The 23235-nt window shown below is 38.3% G+C and overlaps 1 protein-coding gene across 1 annotated transcript; it reads right to left on the reverse strand.

The window, feature by feature from the left end:
- Positions 1-1494: 1494 nt before the first annotated feature.
- On the reverse strand, positions 1495-22965 carry VDAC1 (voltage dependent anion channel 1). Its single transcript, XM_015824170.1, has 9 exons — positions 22736-22965; positions 13086-13155; positions 10172-10221; positions 9611-9763; positions 9461-9513; positions 6534-6761; positions 3628-3778; positions 2870-2927; positions 1495-2440 (listed from the first exon to the last, which is right to left on the reverse strand). Exons 1-9 carry the CDS (start codon positions 22856-22858, stop codon positions 2349-2351), a joined length of 978 nt encoding a protein of 325 aa, XP_015679656.1. The 5' UTR covers positions 22859-22965; the 3' UTR covers positions 1495-2348.
- Between the last annotated feature and the right edge of the window lie 270 nt (positions 22966-23235).

Here is a 23235-nt window from a genome sequence, read left to right on the forward strand (position 1 = left end):
GCAGTGGTAACAGCAGACAGGGCTGGGCTAAAAAGTTCCATCAATTCCAACTTTGGGAGATCTTTTTTTTTTCCCACGAGTTGAAATTGATTAACTTTTTTTTTTTTTGCACACCGTGGTGGAGGCCTAAAGCGAAAAGGTTTTATAAAACCCAGCTGAAGGCCTAGGACTGGGGCGATGGCGCACGTGCCCACAGAGAGGGCTCTGAGTGCCACCACGGGCATAGGGTTTGCTCAGTTTATATTCAAATGGCTTGCCTTATCAAGTGATCTTAAATGTTTTGTTTTGGTTGGTTGGGTTGTTTACTGTGGCTGAACTAGCTTTCTTGAAATCTGCTGTAATAGTTGTTAAACTACAAGTCATTGAGGGTTATCTGTAATCCTGTGTCATATTTTCCCCACAACCACTCTTGAGAGTGACCAGTCCAAAATCACCCAGCCGGCTTTCATGCTAGAAACTAGAATTCACATTTATTCTGTAGCATAGTCTAATTCATATCTACAATCGTCAGAAGAAATTCCATTTTCTACTAGCAGGGTGGATACCTTGGTACTCTAACACTGATATGGCACTTACAGTGTTTCCTTTTGCATACACGCACAACACAAAATTAATATTCTTGCAGGAAATATCGAAAGGTACAGCTATAACTCAGCATTTAATTGATTCATGGATGTTGTCCTATGTTCAGAATAATTGAAGCAATTGTCTCTATAAGCATATTACCATGTTGATAAACCCAAAGGACATTATATTTGATTTGACAATAACTGTTTAACTGGCCTCTCATAACTTGTTTATTATGCTAAATTTCTAAAACTCCAAAATTCAAATCCTTTACTCAATAATTCTCTAATATTTTTCCATTGGCTTAGACTTAAATTATTTCCTGCCATGATGTCTACATCATTTTGCATTATTCACGGAATCTTACAAAGGGCCAGGTAGGCCCTTTTTGCTAAACATTTCGGTTTTCCTTTCTTGAGAAAAATTCCTAGGTGCCATACCACATTTATTAGAACTAGGGGTCCACCATTTGGAAAGACGATTAGAAAGGTTTTACAGCAGTCTAAAATCAAGGCAAGATCAAAAAATACCATGAATGTAACTTCATGTTCACCAAAGACAATTTTTGTGGATTCACCCAGTGACCTGACCAAAATCACCCAAAAACTGTTTTTACTTCATACTCGATCCTCAGTTGCTTTGATTCCAGAAACTGGAGTGAGCATGCACAACTATCTCTATGGGAGGATAAAAATCCTTACATATTGCTTTTTTACATTATTTCATTGCCAATTAAGGATGTTGAAATGCACTACAAAGGTGGGCAATAGTTTTTGAAAAGGTGTTCTATCAACTGTTTGTTCTATCATGAGCCGAACTGTTTCACAGATATCATAATGCTATTTCACTAGTTATCAACAGAAAAGCTAGAGTGTTTCATAAACTCCCAAATAGGAATGTTAAAATTACTTAATAAGACAGACACAATTAGAGATGAAGATGTTTTATTTATGTTGGAGGGAAGATGTACTTTATCTTTAAGTTTAAGTGGTGTCCAGTACAGCATTTAGGGTCTAGTTCCACACACACACAAAAATGGAAGACTGAAAAATGTATCCATTAAAACTGCTTTTTTTAAAAAAAAAGTGATAAAACAAAGTCCATTTTGTTTAATGCAGTGCCACTAAGGGATTACAACAACAACATGTTTTTTCGGTTCATTGCTCCGTTGTACAAGCTTTTCAATAATCAGTGCAATGGAAAGGATGTAAAATTTTAAGTAGGATTGGCTGATTTACATCAAACTTCCTACACACCAAAGTAGTACGAAGTGAACATTCTAAAGCACTCTAAAGCTGTTGGGTGTAAAAGAGAGCTGTAGGAGGGAAAAATGAGACTTAAATGGGTGTGATGCACCTGCCTTGGCAGCCTCTTGAATAAACATGAATGCTCCATTAGAGAATGAAAGCCTGATGACTTAGATAGCAGGAAACAAGTGTTTTCTGCACCCTGTGATGAATCAGCATTTTCATAGCATGAATTTCAGATGTGTCTTCCATTACAATCATCATCAATTTTACGAAAGGTAATTCCTTCATACAAGAGTTGATAAGCATGAAGCTCCAACCAACAATATATCCCAAATGCCCAGAACTAGAGAAAGTACTTCCATCTTTCTCTGAAAATACATGCTCTTGAGGTTTAGCCTTTAACCAGATTTAATATGACTGACACACAGCAATAATTGCATCCCAGACATAAAACATTGAAAAATACACTAAATCCAGAAGGTAGCTATGCTGTATAGTGTTTCAGAATTAGTGATGGTAAAATCCCTTCTTTTATGCTTCAAATTCCAGTCCTAGACCCAGCTTATGGCCACCTGCATTGATGTTCTTCCCATCCAGTAAAGCAGACAATGTCAATTTGATACCTAGGCAGGAATTAAGAGAAAAGGTATTAGCATAGATTTGGAAACATTGCAAGGATATTTCAAAGAATCTGATTAGGAAAAATATTGGAAGTTCATAAAAAGAAACTTATGTAGAGAAAGAGACATTTACTTTTCCTGATATGCAATGAATTCAAATTCAATTGCTGAAATATTTATATTATTAAGGATCCACCAGAATAACATCTATGATTCTTATCTATTTAGATTTAGTTTGGTGATAAACCATAGATACATCAGGACATAATTTTATGACTTCATAGAAGGTAGCATTTGCTGGCTTTCACACTTTGGCAAAGGTAGTAGCAGATTATATTTCTTCAATGAAATGAAAATTCAGAGCCTAAAAGAACTGATGGCACACAACAATTCAATTATTGGCAAAAAAAGTTTTAAATCATCTGTACATACCTGGCTTCAGAATCTGAGTATATCCTAAACCAATCAGACTGGAATTATTCACTTTAGCCTGCAAAACAAAGCCAATCATGTAACAATATTCTTTCAAAGTGTTTGCTGAATAGCTCATAAAAAATTCATCAAGAAAGTGAATATGTCAAATATTTTTGAATACTTCACTAAATTCAGTGAAAGTGCTCCTAATTCCATGTGTAAACTTTATAGCAACTAGAGATTTGCAGAGGTCATATTTTAGTTTGAAGTCACTCAATTTGGTCATTCTGAAACTTTCAATAATAAAAACTTTCATGTGGCTTATTGTTAACTCAGAACAAAAATATGGTAGTTCCATACACACTTCCACCCAATTATTATCGGGGTGCATGTGATAATACAGAAGTGTCAGTTACTCACAATACACAATCAGGCAGTGTTAATATACTGATATGGGCAATTCAGTGAGAGATAAGAAAGTTGCATACACCAAACTAATCTAAAGAAAACTAGAAAAAAAAAATTTAAGACCATGCCACTGAGTGGAAAGCAGCATTTTAAGAACCTGTATTTATGACAAAGTATATGGTACAAGTTTCTCTTTTCTCCCAATGCTTCTTTACTTGTTTGTACCTCATTTGATAAAGAAACAATTCTGTGAAGCAAGAAAAAGGCGTATTGACTAAATGTTGTAGTGAAATCATTTCTTCAAACAATTGCCTTTGAAACTGAAGGCTCTCTAATCCATCACTGTCACAGAATCAAATTCTACTTACAGAAAACGATGCATCTGAATCAATCTGATATTTGGCTGCTATTCCAAAGCGGGTGTTGCTATTTCCAGCTGTCCAAGCAAGATTGACAGCAGTTTCTAATTTATCATTCACCTTCTGATAAATGGAGCCTCCAAATTCCGTACCATCATTTCTATAATACATTCAAATGCTACATGTCATGAGAATCTTATTCATGAAAATATAAATTAGCTTTGAAAGATATTTTAAAACACTTTAAAAACTCACCTACTTCATCAGTTAAGTTACAGAAAGATTTGCATAATCCTAAACAATTTAAAGAAAAATATCCCAGGGGCCCAGCCACATCACGTCCCCAATGCAGTAACAATTACATGTATTTTTTGCATGTTTATAGCTATTGCAAATGTAAGTAAAAACAGATGAGTGCTTCAATAAGAGTAGTGACCATTTGAAGCTACAACAGCACTGAAAAATGTGACTTATAACCGTTTTTCACACACATGACTGTTGCAACATCCCTATAGTCTCATAATCAAAATTCAGATGCTTGGCAACTGGCATGTATTTATGAAAGTTGTGGTGTCTAAGGGTCATGTGATCACCTGTTGTGACCCTCTGACAAGCAAAGTCAATGGGGAAGCCAGATTCACTTAACAACCATGTTGCTAGCTTAACAACTAGTGATTTGTTTAACAGCTGTAGCAAGAAAGGTCATAAAATGGGGCAAAAATCACTTGTCTTGCTTAGCAACAGAAATTTTGTTGCTCAATTGTTGTTCTAAGTTGAGAACTACTTGTAAAGCAAGAGTAATATTTGAACTGATTCCTTTGCTTGTGTATTTTGGAATCTATTTAAAAATACTTAGGTGTCTAGAAAGTTAACTTTCCATGGAGAATGGAACATATTCATGGTTCTTTAGTGGCTTTCATATATTTTTTTCTAAAGTACAATTGGGGTGCTAACCCTAGAAATACACGTGATCCGAGTAAAGAAATACGGTGTAGAACTAAATCTCCCTAGACATCATTCATTCTGCTTTTCTATCAATTCTTTTTTAACCATTTGCTTATGCAGGCCACTACACCAGTTTTTTTACTATGACCACATGTGGCACCTATTGCCTGCAGATTCCATAGCAAGTGTCAAACACCAAATGAAATTCATTTAATTGATTACCAAAATCTCAGGATACGTTCTATCAAACCTTGCAAGATATGGATAAGAAAACCAAAATCTGATAAGGTTTCATGATTTCCTGAGATTCTGCAAATTTATTTTAGTACCTTTCCAGGGATTACTGGCAGTACTCTTGTGGATCAATTCAAATGGATCATGTCCCAAACTTAACTCTCTTCCCTTTTGTTTAATGGTTTTAAATTTATTCTAAAAAGTATATTCTACTTTCAGAATGCAATACATGTTCAAAGTTGCTAAGTACATAAAACCATAAAACAGCAAAACGGTGTACATTTGACCTAATAATTTCTCCACCATCAGTTGAGCTTGACTCCTGGTGATTTCATATGTTGGATTATGTCTATGTTTTCTTGGCAACTACTTGCCTTTTTTCAGACATTTTGATGACTTCTCGTATGAACCTTAAAACCATGGGATTTCTTAACAAAATACTAAATGGCCTGACCCTGTTTACTTTTACAATAGTTGGTCAGTAATGTAGCAAACAATTTGCAAAACCATCAAAATTTAGTAAAACTATTGAAAATCCTTAGTTAATAGCCTGAAAGCTTCTTAAACAAAAAAATCATTTGAGCTATTCTTTTTAAAAATGAAACAGCTGATCAGCTTACAGTCCCATGCTTATGAACTCCAAATGATTTTAGGGATTAAAAAAAAATCTTAATACAGATGAATACGAAATGTATGTAATATTATCCCTTCACGAAGCACCTATCTCATATATCAGCTGCTGTAGTCGGATACTTTATAATGGTCACTCTGATACTATACATACATTATTTTATGGTAATCATATTCTTGCTCCTGAAGTGAAAGATTAGAACAATATTACACTCATTGACAATGATCTTTTTTTTAGATCTTCTCCTTCCATCTGTGCTGTAGTACGACTTTATTCATATAGGACAGCTTCATTCTGACAGAAGGCTGTGGGACAGCAAAGAATATCTGTGCTTGACCTTACATGATTTTCCTGACAATAGAAATCAATTGTCAGAATTCTAATTATGTCAGCAGGACCCTAACTGTGGATAATGATTTTCACAATGTGGTACTGGTTTCAATAAGAATGTTAACACTGAATAAAAAAGGGTTTCCTAAGTAATCTACTGAGACTCAAAACAATGTCCAGGTTACCTTCAATCACAAAATGTTTTAAAACTGCTGCTCTACTACCTGAGACAGGAACCTGCAATTACATCTCCCACATCTTTTAGATTTTGGTTTTTATAAAACCCAGGAGGCATATATCCAGTGGTAAAAGACCACATTATGGTCTAAAATATTTGTTTATTCCTAGTCTGCCATATACAGATATTATACCGTATACACCATTATGATGCACTCAGAAAGTACTAGTACTACTTCAAAAAGGCAAAGTAAGATCATAAAGCAGAGTGAGCAAAATGTGGCCCACTAACTGTTGCCTAAAGTTCAAATAATATTAACCTTACCAAAGCAGGATGTGGGATTCTGAAAGTTATAATTCAGCAATGGAGGGGGGGGGGGTCAAACTATTCCTTATTTGGAAAATTATACAAGTATATACACACATGCAAGATTCATCCTTTCTAAACTTGTATTTAGGGCACCCAAAATATGTTTATCTTTTCCATTTAAAAAAAAACCTAGAAAAACAATATATATGGAAAATAGTTTCCTTCTTTTCACAAAGGTTTTTCTTTTTGTTATAAATTGTCACCCACCACAATATTATCTATACTTACACATTAGTGTGAAGCTGGAACTCATCAGTTTTATAGCCAACAGCAAAGTTACTTTGCGTTATTCTGGTTTTAGCTGTCTCAAAAGTCATTTGGTAGCCAGCTAGCCAGCCTTCATAGCCAAACACAAAGGCACCACGTACTGAAGGACCCGCAATATCAAAATCCATATCACAGCCCACATTGATATGTTCCCTCTTGTATCCAGACTTGATTTTAGCATTCTTCTTTCTAAATGGAAAAACAAAGTTTTATATTGCTATTTTTTAAATGTTCAGGCAATCTCTAATAGCTATAAACTAGAATGAGACACACATTTTGACTCTGATCTCAAGAGCATACCTTGTTTCACCGAAAGTAAGGCCTACTCCAAAAATAAGCCCTAGCTTGATTTTGGGGGGTGGGCTTAATAGAAGGCCTTCCCCCCAAATAAGCCCTAGTTTGGGGGCGAGGCACACACCTAAAAATCAAGCTAGGGCAGGAGGGTGGAGCTGCCCCACACACCCCACACACATTTATCTTGCAGCCTGGCCTCTCCTCGCTGGCCAACTTCTTCTGCGGCATCTTCTGTAGCCGGGTCTGCATTTCTCAGTCACAGGCCTTTCCGGAAGGCCTCTGCAGCTGAGAACTGAACTATGGATTGAACCCATAGCTCGATACTCGGCTGCATAGGCCTTCCAGAAAGGCTGCTACTTCGGCCGCAGAAGAAATGGACCAGCTAGGCGGGGCTGTCGGTGCCGGAGGCGAGTAAGACATCCCCGAAAAATAAGACCTAGTGCCTCTTTTGGGGGCAAAAAAAAATAAGACCCAGTCTTATTTTCGGGGAAACACTGTATCAATCAAATAGCATATGAAATAAACCAATTAAAAATGTATGGTACTCTACTTACCACCTGGTATCAAAATGCTACAAAGTTCATTTGACTGACAGACTTGCTTTCCATAATACCAGGAGATTTTTCATAGCCCATTCTTGGTTTTCATGTGTTTTCCCTATTTTGGCTTAGTAACACAAGATATGAATGGTCAAGCCACAACATCTTTATTTAACTGCAGCAGGTTACAGGCATGTCTGTGTCCTCCAGCTGTATATATGACTACTAGTAATACAATAACATATTATTGTGTACCCAATTGATTTATTACTCTGAATCAGATGAGAGAGCTATACTCATTGACCTCAAAGAGTAAGAAGGCAGAGTGGTGGTTAAGCTGAGGCTGGAATGGTTTGGAAGGGTTTGATAAAATGGACCTTCAAACAGTTTAACGTAGAACAAAGCATTGTGTAATCATGGATAGACATGAAGAAAGGAGTGGAAGAAAACAAACCAAGGGGGCAACTAATAGCTGAACCTGAGAATTAAACAAAGTAGATGAATTGGTAAATGCAGAAGAAAGGAAAAAATGGCAGGTTGAGAGAGGATGCCTGAATTTCCATCAGAACTATAAAGGGAGGTCTTATGGTCCAAAACAACTGAAAGATTTCAGGCTCCTGTCCTTGAGGTACTCCAACTTCTGGATGTTCCTCCAGAGTATTGGGCAGAAGCTGGAATGATATACCTTTGCATGTAAGAATGTATCACTGACAGACTCTTCCTCCTCTAAAAGCAGAATGATATTGCACTGGTAGAGACAGGAAAGGTAAAGGACAGTTCTACTAGCAAATACTACTTGTCGTTCTTCTCCTCCTTACCATTCCTGCTACTAGCAGCTATTTGGTCGCTTCTCTGTGCCCCTTCTAAATCCGTTCTTCCCACTTCCAAACTCTAACCGAGGTCCAAAAATAAACAAAAAGAATGTGACAGGAATTTCCTAAACTCCCCCCCAAAATAATCAGTAGTCCGATAGCAGCTTTTATGGCTAACAAAGCATAAGCTTTCTTTTAAAAGGGCAAAAATAATCGGGGGAAAATAACTATTTCCCCCATACACTGTACAATCTATAAGGGTTTGATTTAAAAATCCGACCTGAAAAAAATAAGCCTCCAAAATAGTATGGCTGATATATAGAAAGGAGGAGGCTAACAGTTCAGCAGCACTAATGAAATCTTGCACTGCCAACTTCTGATACATCTATTTATTATAGGCAGAAATTAGCAATAATTAGGGCAAGAAGCTAAAATATTAAATATTTTTAAATAGCATTACAATTCAGAGCTTGAATTAATATATGTAATGTGTTAGAAGAAAATGGAAGGAGTCAATTCTTGTCCGAAATAGTAGAATTCTAGTCTGCTTATTATAGCTATATAATAGCTATATTATAGCTATATATAGGTACTGCGGGTATGCTAAATATTTCATTCCAGTTTGGAGCACTAAACTTCATGAAATATCCCACCTCAAGTGCAAAATGCACAATGCTAAGAATTCTGGGAATGTGTCAAGCTTGCAGAAATGCTGTTCTAACACTCTGCTTTTATATTCAGAACACTGAATATAATACACTTCTAAGCTGTATGAGGTTTCCTAGTCATAACTAGTCATTTTGCAAAACTTCCTGCTTAAAAATTCTGAAACAAAAGACTTTGTACACCTCATAAAGTTTTGTATTACTAGCAATGGGCCTTGCTCACTTCTAAACAATGTTTACAGTATTTAATAAAAGAACAGGTAAACATATGAACCAGTTTGCAGTAATGGTTAAGACACAGGCCAGAAACCGGGAGATTATGAGTCCTAGTTCTGCCTTAGATACAAAGCCAGGTGGATGACCTTTAGCGTGTCACAGTCTCTCAGCCCTAAGGAAGCAATTGCAAACCACTTCTGAAATCTTCCTAAGAAAACTTAAGGAATTTGTTCACGCAGTTGCCAGGAGTCATCACTGACTTGAACGCAAACACATACACGCATGTGGTAATCCAGATTTTCCACAAACTAGGTAATCAATATTAAATATTATTCTATCGTTGAAATGTAAGTATTACTTACCCAGTGTTAGGTGAGAATGAGGAGTCAAAAGTCAATTTCAGTCCATGTGTCAGCTGGAAAAAAAAATCCAGTAGTTGAATATATAGTTTGAAAGCAGTTTGTTTAAAGATTTGATCAATTAAGGTATTTTGCAAGTGAATGGTCACTCACCTGGTCTTCTAAAGTTATTTCAGTTCCTAATGTATTGTCCGTGTTCCACTTTTCTGTAAAAGTCAAGCCATATTCTTTCCATCTGTACTTAGTTTCCAAACTTCCAGTAACTTTGCTTGTTTCTGTGTTTGCAGAACCTGAACTTGTAAATTCCTGAGGTCAAAATAGAATATCTTTATTCACAATGACACCTTAGATGAGATAACCATTTTCTGTGCTAGGATGAATGTTATAATTTATATGAAAAAAATTCTCGTTGTGATTTTTATATTAGTTGCACTAATTCTAACACCACTAGAAATGATAAGCATTTGCCATTTGAAGTAAGTAATGACCAATATCCCTCACCCTCCAAGCCCATATATTGTAATGTGTACAGTAATTACATGAAGGGCATAATCTTGAACAATCCTGATTCATGTTTCTGTGGAAGTTGGATAGTTACAAAAGAACCCCATGTTATAACAAGGTGAAATACAAGTTAACATCCAAAATGGTCAAAAGATAAAATCCAAGCTTATGTTTAAATATCAAAATGCACGCTCAGCTTTTCCTACTCACCAGTCCATTTTCAGATTTTGTTTTCAAATCCAATTTTATTAAACCAAATCCTAAAGAAATAAAAATAGGCTGGTATTAGAAACACGCAAGACAAGAGAAAATACACTGTAGTTCTCATTATAAATTTGATCTTCCTATGCAGGAAGAAGGGCATTTAATAAAGCAGGTTTATTTAGTTTTGTTTGGGTTCTTTTAGTCACACTGAATATTGTCCTACTATAAGACTACTGAAAATATTTGGGGCATTTCCAAATGAGGATGTTGCAATGGTCTTAAGTGTGAAAAACAGTCATAAGTCACTTTTTTCAGTGCCGTTGTAACTTTGAATGTCACTAAGTGAATGGTCGTAAGTCAAGGACTAACAAAGAATAGCTTTTAGGCAGTACAAAGACATTCAAACTGCAACCTGTGAAAAACAAACTGCAGAACAGTCCGTAAGGCTCTGTTAAGGTCTAGGGTGCTAAAGGCTGATCCAATGGGTGGTTAGGAGACTCAGGAGTCAGGAAACAAGCAATCCTGAGACTGACAGGCCCCAACTTGGCAGAGTGCCCAGCCTAAGGATACCTCAGTAACTTTTCAGGAACATGCAGAACTGTTGTGCTCAGTTATTTTAGAAACAAAGGCTTGAATACCCATAACTGAGCCATGCCTTCAGAGACACCACCAGGGCCTGGCCTCTTGGCTGAGAATAACTGCCATCCTCAGATCTTCTGCCTTGTGTCCTTTTTTCCTGCTTTGTCTCCTGCATCTCGGCTTTTTGATCCAGATCAGTTAATTCAACCATTTTTGCATTTGGACCCCTGGACTGTCTTGGACACGCGTGCAGCTCTACATCAGGATTCAGTTTTAGACTGAACTAACTGCCTGGTTTTGAAACAACATTCTATTCTGCTATATATAATGTGTCTACTTGCTACATATGTGCTGTCTACCTTTTCATGCGACTCCTTGCTATTTGTATATTAAGCTGGCCTGTGTGTGCTCAGTCTAAAATGGAATAGAAAAGGCTCCATAGCAGGTCTTTTCTTCAGCAGCAGAAAAGATGTGGCCACTTAATTGTTAAGTCAACTGGATTTTTCAACACTAAGGCTCTAAACCCCTTCAATAAAAAAACTAGTGCTGTATGCTGTTTTAGTGCTGTATGATTTGAACTTCAAAAATGACAGTGGCCCTTCTTTACTCAGGGAATAAGCCATTGCTTGAACGAAGAAAATAGAAGAGGAAAGAGAAAAGAAGGCTGAAAACTTTCTATTATATTACAAAAATTGTTAAATTACTTCAAGAAACCATATTTATGCTTCTTCCACCAGCTTGTCCTTAAACAGCTAGATTTGCAATTTTCTACTTATTTATTGAAGAATGAAAACAATGAAATTTAAGTAGATACATTACATATTCTGATTACATAATAAAGACATAACTAGACTAAGATACAGGCCATCCATAAATAACAACTGGATTCTGGATCAATAATGCGATTCAGTTCAAATAGTCTAGCACAGGGGTCCCCAACCCCTGGTCTGTGGACCAGTATCGGGCCGCGGCATACCAGCAACCGGTCCGCACAAACAAGCAAAGCCCCATCCGCAACATGCAGGCAGCACACAAAACCACACCCCCTCCAATCCGCGAAAAAAACCTCTCCCCACAGAACCGATCCCTGTTGCCCAAAAGGTTGGGGACCTCTGTCTAGTATATATTTCTACATTGATAAGAGTAAGGAATGCATTGCTAAGGGAAATGTCATGAACTTAATAGCTGGTAACTACATAGACAAGGTCCATGTTGTTGCCTTAACAACAAATTTGCCTTAGCCTTCTGGGATGCTTTTCTAAGTTACATCCCCGGGAGTTTTGGTTGTCTCCCATCTACTGTAAGTACTAACCAAACCAAACCCTATATAGTTTTTTTCCCCCCAGAATTATATAAGAAGAACTAGGTGCTTGCATCTTCTACAATAAACCCAAACGCAACATAAAACTCTCATACTCAGAGTCAAATGCTGCTACATCTCAAATAATAAAGCACATGAATGATTACATAACTATCAAAGAGGCCATTAAACCTAGATAGAAATGAGAAGTATAACACATTGATTTTCTGATTGATAATTCAAGTTCATTTTGTTTTAAAATCAATTGAAAGCAATACAGTATATATTCTAATTATATCCATTTATTTATCCATCAATTTTATTTCTATATAGCTTCCCTATAGCTAAGGAAGCCATAGAGAGGTTAATTCACTACATACGATATTTTAAAGTCTAACAAAATAACATTAAAACTAAATTTAAAATACATAATTAATATAATGGCAATGTGAATCAATACATTGGACTAAGCCAAATTGTGGTTTACTTGGTTTTAATTAATACACTGAGATATGTAGTTTATAAAACAAACTATGGCTCAGCAGATTAATTAGCTACACAATGATAGTGCAATATACATTCTTCTTTGAGCCTAATGTTGACCACCAAAATGCCATGTGGTGTGTGTAATGAATTTCATTGCCTATATTGTGTGCCAATCACAAGTAGAAAATATTAAAATATTGTAATGTACTTGCAAATCATGACTATTTACAAATTAAGCAATGTTCCCACTCCAAAAAGAAACAATGATCAACACCTTACAATAACTTTTTCCTAAGAGACCAGCCATTTGTAAATAAAGGAATTTATATAGATTTTACTCCAGAAAAGTAAGAACATTCCAGAAAATTCATGTACAAAACTAATAAATGTAAAGTATCCCCATCTGCAATATCTTTCTTCTCAAAAAACATTAACAGGGCAGATTGCAGAAGGCATTCTTGATGCATGTTATAGACTCCTTTTATATCCTCTACTGACAGAAATTTCATTTGGATGAAAGTAATAGAAAATAAAACTTTCACTTGCAATATTTACCATATCCCTTGGTGAAGATGTCGCGAGCAGCTTTTCCTAAATCAGCATATGGAGGAGGCACTGCCATTTTCTGTTAAAATAAAAATGCCACAATTATGTTTCTGCTATCAGCCCAAAAATCTGCACTGTATTTATGATTCTAAAATATAGTTTACCAGGAAGCAAGCTGAAGTTACCTATAGCAAATAATTTCCCTCTTTTGGATCCCAAATTCCAGTTTTAGCTCTGCGAGGAATTCAGAAGCCTTCAACACACTTAAATCAGTTTTGTGATCAAACTGAAACCATTATTTGTTATAAAAAATTAAAACATTCAATTCAAATTCAAAAGATTCAATGGCTTTATCTATTTTGATTCATGCAAGGTTCCCTACACCAGGCACTGCCAAAAACAAAGCTTTGAGTCCATGTGTCCTAGCACAACAATTCTCTATGGCTGATTCATACTCATGCTTTGAAATCATGGTGTGCTGGTGGGAATGCATGGTTGATTTGTAACTGTTTTTTAAACTTGGCAACTTTTAAGATGTGAACTCCCAAAATTCCCTAGCCAGCATTGAAAAAACCATGATTTATAGTTTCCTGGTTCTTCTTTGTACCAGGATCCTGCCCAAGCTTCTAACCAATCCATGGAGGAACAAGACAAAAGCCACTAAAAACAGGAGAACCAAACTAGAAATTTTCAAGTAAGTCAGAGTAATTTTGCTAATCTGCAAGCCTGACTCTGGCTTGGACAACAAACTCTAGCTTAGCTTATTACAGGGGTCTTCAAACTTGGCCCTTTTATGACTTGTGGACTTCAACTCCCAGAATTCCTCAGCCAGCATGCCTGAGGAATTCTGGGAGTTGAAGTCCACAAGGACCATGTTTGAAAGGGCCATGTTTGAAGACCCCTGGCTTATTGTTATTACCCAGAAAATGCTTTGGATACATGTCAGCCCCACCCCCCAAGAAAACCAGACAAGAAACATCACTAGATGAACTAAATCTACATTCTTGTCAGACTACAGTAACAGAATCTTTCAAGTTTGAAGGTACAAACTTCCCATCACCACTTTTAACTGTTTGATCCATTAAGGTGGGTCCTTTCTAAGTTTCTTTCCCTGGCTGTTAACCTGTTGGGGGGTTCCTGCCTCTCTTGTCTGATTGTTTCCTAGGCAGCAGTTTTTCCCCTCAGATAATTCACACATTCCATTGCAATATAACAGTATCCCTCTTCTTCCAATTAAAAGTTCATGTTTTACATTACCTTTCTTTTCAAATATTCCCACCAAAGAAAAACACTTTCTAATTTAAGTTGTTTGATCTTCCCCTTACAGAAGCAGAACAGCCATAATATAAGCTTGGATGACATAGCCAAGAAGGATTCAATACACGAGGCCCTGGAGATTTAACTTATCTAACTATCTGCGAAAAAGAACCACGTTATCTCACTTATGCATAATGTAAAATGGTTCACTGTATAAATATGCAGGTTTCACCCTCAGTTCTTTAATGAAGCAGCTGATACAGGACTCTTTAAACTGTATAGGTTGATTTATTTTGCACTCACCGCTATCTCTTTGCCTCTGAACAAGCAGCAGCTAAGGAAGCCTATTGTTTGGCAAATATTTTGTTATTTAGGGTTTGCATTATGTTAATTTTGTTCAAGCAGAAAATAAATTAAAACTAGGAATGTGCAATAGGTATAGATGGTGAGTATTCTAAACTGGTACAAATCTCTAAATCACATGGTTGGAAACATCAGGGTTTGAATTATTGCTCATTTTGGCTCCGTAGGAGAACCAATTTATGTTATAAGGGTATTACAAATGCAGTGATGCCTAAGTATTTTAATAGGTACTTCCAACATGAAGCATTAAATGCCAGAGCAAAATATTATTGCTAGATAAGTTAAAAAAAATTCTTTGCTAATTTTAAACCATACCTAAGAATTTGTTATAAGGATGTCTACTAGGGCTACCAACATAGTCAAGGTTCTCAAATTATATTAGCTAAACAAGGGAGCAACTGACTACTTTGAATGGGGTTACCAGATGTTGGGGCAAAAAGAGGACATGTCCTCCTTTTTGTCCTCATATCCTTTATTTAGCAGGCATAGTCTTGAAACCAAATATTGTCTTTTTGAGGATCTAACAAGCTACATCTTCCTGAATAGTTTTTTTTTTCCACAGTGCAATACTTTCCTAATTACCATAGTGCTAACTGAAAGTTAACAAGCTAGGCTCTGTGACTCAATTAATTGATTAGTACTCTCCCTCCCCTTGCAGCTGATGTCTGAAATTGGCAAGATGTTAAATTAGTTACAAGCTAAAGGCTTTTGCCTCCTAACGCAGTTTAGCCCATTCCTGCTCTGAAGAAACTGACACTGCAAAAAGTAATTTCACATAGATGTAGGCCTAAATATTTTTTTTGTAAATTTTGTTGCAGATGCCAAGAAAGCTAAACAGTTAAGCAATTAGTGTGTTCTCCTTTACACACACATACACACACACACACACACACACACACACCATTTGTAGTCCTTTCAAACTGGCTGTGGTCCTCCTTTGCCTGTTCAGATATCTGATAGCCTTACTTTGAGAGGACATCTTCCAGATCCCATTGATGTTCTTCCCATCTTCCCCCCTTCCTCAGTATACCTAGCATGGATATTGTTCAAATAAACAGAGGGACATTTTGAAAGCGTTGACAAATGATGTTTCCAGGGCATATGTATTCAAAACTCAAATTCATACATAACAGAAGTAGGAAAAAAATCTAACATGACTATAAAATAATGAAGGTTGCCAAAAAATAATTGATTGATTGATTGATTGATTGATTGATTGATCGATTGATCGATATGGATGCACATCTCACTCTAGAAGGATGAAAAATGCAAAAATACCCATTATATTTTACCCTGGTGCTGAAGAAAAAGAAAGAACATCAACAACAGCAGAACTGAGAAAACAACACAAAACAGCCAACTGTTCAGTGCCTTATAAAAAGCTAACAAGGCTGGGGCTATCCAAATTTCATTTTATGTAAAATAGTATAATTTTAATTTATGTCTTTTATATAGTTTTATCATTTGTATCTATTAACCTCCAAGTCACTTTGACAGTGAGACGCACAGTGTGTACATCTGATAAATATTGTACCAATACATTACTCCAATATTGATTGCTAAAATTGGCAATTCATTTTCAAAACATTGTTGGAAATCCAACAATCAATTTGGATCATTATTCCATATTTGGTTGCATGCTGTAAAGCTCAGCCATTTTGAAAAATAATATATAATGAAATGAATCCTAAAAATTGAATCTGCCATTTATCTACTAAATATCAGTAGACCAGGGGTGCCCAACCTGTGGGCCGTGGCCCACTACTGGGCTGTGGACGCTTGGCCATCGGGCTGCATGAAGGGATGGTTAATGCATGTGCACATGCACTCACCCTCCCACACTCACGCTAGTGCCACCCCGGGCATCCTGCCGACAGTAGCACCACCCTGCCCTGAGCATCCCACTGGCACTAGCGCCGCTCCGAGCATCCCACCAGCACCAGCACTGCCCCAGAGCATCCCACTGGCACTAGTGCCACCCATAGTGTCCCGCCAGCACTAGCACCATCCCATTTGCAATACTCGCGCCCACACAGCCCCATTTGCATGTGCGCATGTGCTTGCATGTGGCCATTTGCGTGTGTGCATGCGCTCACATACGGCCCATTTGTGCGCATGCACGTAGCGGTGCCTGCCTCCCTTTCTGGACCACCAAACCAAAAAGGTTGGAGACCTCTACACTAGACTTTACCTCCCCACAAAGTATTCTAAAAATGCTATAAGGATACTTTGTATTACCCATCAGAAAAAAACAGACATAAAAGCCTTTCTATAATCAGTAAAGTACATAAAGACTTCTTTTTCATATTCTTTATCAGCAATAAATCTTATGTTCCTTGGCCTTCTCTAAAGTCAGCATGAACATCTGCCATCTCTTCTTCCATGAGATGGAAGATTCTAAGCATATTTTTTTTTTGCTAGCATGTGAAATAAAGACTATTGTATGATAGTTTGCACACTCTGTTAACTATCTTTTTTTGGTATTAAAATGATTGACCTCTTGCAATTGTTGCCCGTTATATTGTTCTCCAGATTTGTTTGTATGGCTCAGTTAGAAACTTTACTAATTCTTCTTGCTAGTGAGTATTCTATCAGCTCCTGTAGCTTCCATCTGGAGCGCTGCTCTAACTTTATCTTCTAGTACTAGAGGTTCTAGTCAGAACCTCCTTTCTAGTCAGGTTCTAGTCTTGCTACACCTTCCATTTTGTTTTTCATCTCCCAAATAATAAAAAGTGTGATCTTATGACTGAAAATGTCCAATGCCAGCCCATCTCATTTTATCTAAAACATCCATATGTAGCTGTTTCATTTCACCTTCCTCTGTGTTAAGTTTTCACATGCTCCTATTGTAATTCTATCCTTCAAGTTTTTCCCTATATGACAGCATCAGCAACGAGACAAAGAGTTTAATCTAACCATGTGATAAACTTGATTAGTATTTGGAAGGATCTTCACTTTCTCTCAGTAGTATGTTGAATATTATCCAACCTGACAGGCCCATTATTCAGCACTATATCATCAATCATTTTATATTTTCAATCCATAGAGTTTTCCTGGTAATAATATAGGGGTGATTTACTACTGCCTTCTCATACACAATATGAATTAATGTTTTGCCATTGTCCCTAAAGTGACATCTGCTTCAAGCTTCCAGGTGCTTTAACTTTCATCAGAGCATACAATTGGTGTGAAACCTAGGTTTGGAGCCACCTAATATATGAAAAGTAGTCTTATCTCAAGAGACTTTTCTTGTTGGAAAAAATAGTTTAAACCAGGGGTTCTCCAAACTTCACTTTAAGATTTGCAGATTTCAACTCCCAGAATTCCTCAGTTCACCATTCATAAATGAACTGAAAAATTCTGGGAGTTGTAGTTCACAAATCTTTAAAGCTACCAAGTTTGAAAACCCCTGGTTTAAACTATGAATAAAACTACCAGAATGAGTTCTCCTTGAAGTCTTTCAAAAATCAAAACTCCTGTCTGACAAAGTAAACTCTGGCTGGGTTAACACATCACCCTAAGCCACCAAAGCTCAGTTCACTCTTTGGCTAACCAAACCAAAACCATAAGAAAATATAATGCAATGTATGAAAGCAGGTGCCAAAGCTGAATATATAAAATATATTATTAGCAGTTCCAACTAAATCTCAGGAACTTCATATCTCTGTTTTCACCAGAATCCAAGCCTCAAAACAAACCTACGTCCAGATAAATGTTTGTAGCTACTGTTTCCCACCACCCGGACAACAATTTTATTCCACTGCCTGCTTCATAATTTATTGGTTCAGAGCTCAATTCTTACCTATCTTGGCACTGAAGAATGAAAAGTTAAAAATGAAATTCTCAAAATGCTAGTGTACATGAATCATCATTTTGGAATAATGAAGAGCAAATGGTTCAGGGGAAAAAAATAATATTTTGCCCCCTTAAAAAAAAAAGGCTTCATTTTTTATCCTTGTGAGCATACAAAGGATCTTTCACAATTTAAACATTTTCTGATGTTTTGACTTAGCTTGTAAAATAGCAAGGACTGAAATTCCAAACGCCAGTAGACATTAATTCTCTGACTTTCCTCAGATGGCATATGTATAAAAATGTCACACGTGTAACAAGATGAGAAGAAGAATCTATCACAAACTATTTTTGTTTTTGCGCATAAAGGGTCATAACCCATGGAAAATGTCCATTAGGCTGATGGAGAATAAATTATGGAGAATTACAGACAGATCTAGACTAAATGATGTTCAAAGATATTTCCAACGGTGGGGGTGGGCACAATGTATTGTAGAGTGCTACAGGACTGCATCCTTACTTCTCCAAAGACATCTCTGTATCCCTTTTCTAGTTTTCCACGTTCTCACAAAACATAAAGTGGAGAAGCAACAGCTTTCAGAGAGTTGCTCCCAAGAGCAAAAAATAGCTACACAGCAGCCAGAAAACTTATCATGGCAGTGAACCAGTTTTCCCCACCCCAGCACTACATTATACAAAGCAAGAAAAAGCTTAACTGAAATATTTTTCTTTCAGTGTTTCATAGCTGATACAGAATTCTAGCTAACCAACAGCCACAAAATAGAAAGGCTGATGATCCTGAGACGCTGATATTGCTCATGCAATCCAAATGCTGTGAGGGCAACAAATTTGCACTGCAGGTTCCCATGATCCTGTTAGATTTTACAGTACACAGTTTTTAGAGCAAGGAGAATGTAATGAATTGCAGCTGCCACAAGCAGTGCCCTGACTGCAGAAATTATTTTTAGCCATTCACGTAGGAAAGGTTAAAAGAAACAGCCCTAGAAAAATGAAGAATGACAGGAGAAATTCAGTGATGTTTTCTTGTTGGAAAGAAGTGCAAACACTAGGTTCTTTTTAAAAAATACCTTTAAAAGATGGATGAAGTATCTTTTATTTTTAAAATGCAACCTTTTGTGCTTTCTGAAGACTGCTTGCAGGATGGATGGATGGATGGATGGATGGATGGATGGATGGATGGATGGAAGTTCTCCCTGCAGCTATTTCATTATTTTATTAAAGTAAGAGCAAGCAAAATGATGAATCTCACACACTCCAAAGAGTTCCTCTACTTTTTTTTCCCCCTTATCAGTGCAGCAGAAATGTACACCTTGATTCTGTAGAGTTTTATGACATAGGAGAGAACGGTCAGCATAACTCTCAATCAAAAGTTGTTTTCTGACTAAGCAACACCAATGCTGCTCCTAACTTTATTTCAAGTTTTTATTAGAAAATGTCCCATTCTGCTCTATTAAAGTCTTTGAACAGATACAGAAGGCAATGGAAATTAGCATTATAGCACAAACACAGAGTTATGTGATTCAACCTGCAGGTCAAATTGCACAGGTCTACTTTTGAAGAAAAAGGGGAAATTGGGAGACTAACTTTTGTCCTAATTTCCTGCACCACAAATACCTGCATTTCTGCAAAACCAGCCTGTAGAGATTACACAATTGCATGAATTATATTGTTACTTTGTATGAAGAGAGAAAAACCTTTTGCCAAATATATTGTTGCATTTTACTGCCTTTATTTATGCTTGACTATCTCATCCAACGTTCAACCTAATATAGACTGATTTGCACTTTTCTATAGCTGATAAAACAAGGAAATGTATATGTATGCCCTTTCTGTTTCCATATTCAAACTTGTTGTTCATGCTAGTTTTATCACTGCAAAACTCATGCTACCATATCGATACTTATTGACAAACCCTGGATGAAACATTGTAAGCATGGTGCCAAATTGCAAAAAAGCTGAAGATATGGAAGGGATAGAAATCATTAAAGTGTTATTTATCAAATAAATAACGAGCAGATTTCTGCAACTTATTTAGAAAATAAAGCAAGCATATATTCTTAAAATATATACTCTCTCAAAGTAACAGCTGTGATGTGGATGTAGTTTTGGGCAATTTACTAGCCATATTTGCATTTTTAAAATTCTATTAAATAAAATACTGAATCAGAATCCTCTGCCCTTATTTTTAAACATACACGCACACTTGTTTGACTGAATAAGACAAGGTTTTGAAAGGATAGCATGCATATTTTGAATAATGTTATAAATTTTGCTAAGAGGGCTAATCCAGTTGCTAAGGAGGCATACCTAGTTACAAAGATACTCTGGTCTGCCTCTCATAGATGGCACTCCTTTTCCTAGGTAGGTGAACATACTGCAGCCTCCACTATTTTTATGTTCTAAGAAGGCCTATGGGATCCATAGGAATTTTTGGAAATGAAGGCATACCTAATGCCAGTTCTGATTTTTCCTGATATTTCTCCTGGGCTTTACCCAGGTTAATTTTGGAGCCCATTCAAGGTCACTGAGGACCTACAACGCAGCGATACCCAACTGCATCTATCAATCTATCAGCCAACTGCAACACTGATAGCATTCCAAAAAATCTAGGCATAATTCATTAGCAAGGGGTTTCAGATGTGATCCTTTTTATATATTAAACTGGCATCAAATGGAAAAGCAAAATGCTGTTGAGTTATAGTACTCTAATCAATAAAATTAATTTTCCTAAGCATCTGGTTCAGTTTGGCTTTCTTGGGTGGAAGGAAGGAAGATTAAAATCAGAATAAGTAAAAAATATATACATCGATATTTAGGGTTGCCAGGTGTCCACTATTTGAGTGGACAGTCCACTTTTTTCACATTATGTTCACTATTTTTTTTCACAAAATAGTGGACATTTTTTTTATTAAAAAGCTTTATGATGAAATGGTACGTAATCTAAAGCTGTACAGTCTACTTTTTTTACTACTTAACCCCCACCGCCCACCCCCTCGCTTGTCCGCTATTTTTTGGAAACAGACCTGGCAACCCTATCGATATTATTTGCAAATCTGGTTGCTGTCTGCCTCCAGACACTTTTGAAGACACGCCATTCTCTGCCTTCTATTGTTGGGAAATCCTTGGGAAAACAGTCAAATAAAGTCAAATAACTTTTCTGGACAAAAACCTCAGGATTTCACTTCATCACCGCTGGCCTTCTTCCTACTGGGCGTTAAGGGCAGGCAAGGTCATTAAGGGCACTTGGAGGGCACGGGAGGTGCTGAAAAAGAGGGAGTTGGCCAGGGGGAAAGATAAGAGCCTGAAAAGTAGCCAGCAAGGGATCCGCTTGGAACCGAGTCCTTGTGAAGGAGCTGCTGCCTGTGGTCAGCGACATGGCTGCCCGACCTTGCTCGCCTCCTTCCAGGAGGCCTGCCGCTTTCCACAAGCGCGGCTCGCATTCCGCTCGGGGCCTTTAGAGCGGCCGAGAGAGAGAGAGAGAGAGAGAGAAAGCGCGCACATGGGAGTCAAATGACGAGTGCTAGGCAAGGAAACGCTTCGGGAAGGTCACCGAGAACTCGGCGCGCGCAATTAAGAGCGCAGCAAAGCCACCAAATCCCTCTCTGAAAACTCTCCCCTCGCAATTTCCAGACAGGCAGGCAAACGCACCCGCTGCTGCGGCTGCTGAAAATAGGGATCAAATGGCAAGCAAGCCGCTTTCTGGGAAGGGGAGACTGGCAGAGGAGGCGCCCCTTGGGGGAGGGGGGGGGGAAGCGAGGGGGAAAAAAAGAGGGAATTGCAAACGTCCCGAAGCAGCTACGCCCGAACTTAGCCAGGGGATGGAACTGATGCCCCTCCAACGCGCTAGGAAACGGACGTGAGAAGCGTGGCTTGGGGCGCGCCCTCTCCCAGCGTGCGCGGCCTTGAAACACTGTCGGGCAATCAGGGATCACGGTTGGAGGGCAAGGAAAGTTGTCCCCAACCATTCCGAATGATGGTCTCCGGAGGCCCGGCGTGACTCAGAGCTTCCCCCCCCCATCCCCCGCCATCTCTCCTTCCCCGGCATCTTTTCTGGCGCTGCGGGCGTGGAATGGCAGCAGATCCAAGCGCGCGTTCGCTCGTTTCCCGCCTCCAACGAGTCCCCCGAGCTGCCTCTGTTCCGTTTTATTCCTCCCGAGCCTTTGCGGCGGGCCCAGGGCCGGTCCATCATGTCGTAACCCGACGCCTAGGCGCCCTGCCCGCCTTACCGCGTGCTCCCGGTCTTGATCGTGACTGCAGCAAGGCTTCGGAGGCGAGACAGCTGGCGAGACCGAAGCGGCGACGGAGGAGGAATGGAACGGGGCGGGCTTCCCCTGCGCTGAGCCCAACATAGCTAAAGCAAAGAAACCCGGCACGCACCGTGTGGCTCTGGCAAGCTAACAGATGGAACCACCCGGCTCGCAGAGGGACGTGCCTGCCCCGGCGTCGCACACGCTCGCCTGCCCCCAGGCTGCGGATAGGCTGAGGGCTAGAGCGAGGCAGGACTTTGCCGTGCCAAGGCGGCGACTTCGCCAATCCAAGGGCGTCGTCTCTTGCGTCTTACGCATCCGGCAGTGCGCCCAAGGTGCCAGATGTCAGGAAGGGAAGCTGTTGGCTGCAACGCGCGCGATCGGGCGAGCCGCCGGGCACGGTCGCTGCCTTTGGTGCTGTAAATGCAGAGGTGGTGAAAAAAAGAACAAAGCGCCTTGTTGGTTAGCCCTCATCCAAG

This window comes from Protobothrops mucrosquamatus, unplaced genomic scaffold, assembly GCF_001527695.2.
Source record: "Protobothrops mucrosquamatus isolate PMUCROS unplaced genomic scaffold, P.Mucros_1.0 scaffold_186, whole genome shotgun sequence".
Classification (NCBI taxonomy): Eukaryota; Metazoa; Chordata; class Lepidosauria; order Squamata; family Viperidae; genus Protobothrops; species Protobothrops mucrosquamatus.

What these genes read in the sequence shown, in the direction of transcription:
- VDAC1 (XM_015824170.1), bottom strand. Translation starts at nt 22,858, where the DNA reads ATGTTGGGCTCAGCGCAGGGGAAGCCCGCCCCGTTCCATTCCTCCTCC. An exon ending in CATCTTCACCAAGGGATATG is followed by an intron (nt 10,222 to 13,085) that starts GTAAATATTGCA and finishes TTATTTCTTTAG; the next exon opens with GATTTGGTTTAATAAAATTG. An exon ending in CAAAATCTGAAAATGGACTG is followed by an intron (nt 9,764 to 10,171) that starts GTGAGTAGGAAA and finishes TTTTGACCTCAG; the next exon opens with GAATTTACAAGTTCAGGTTC.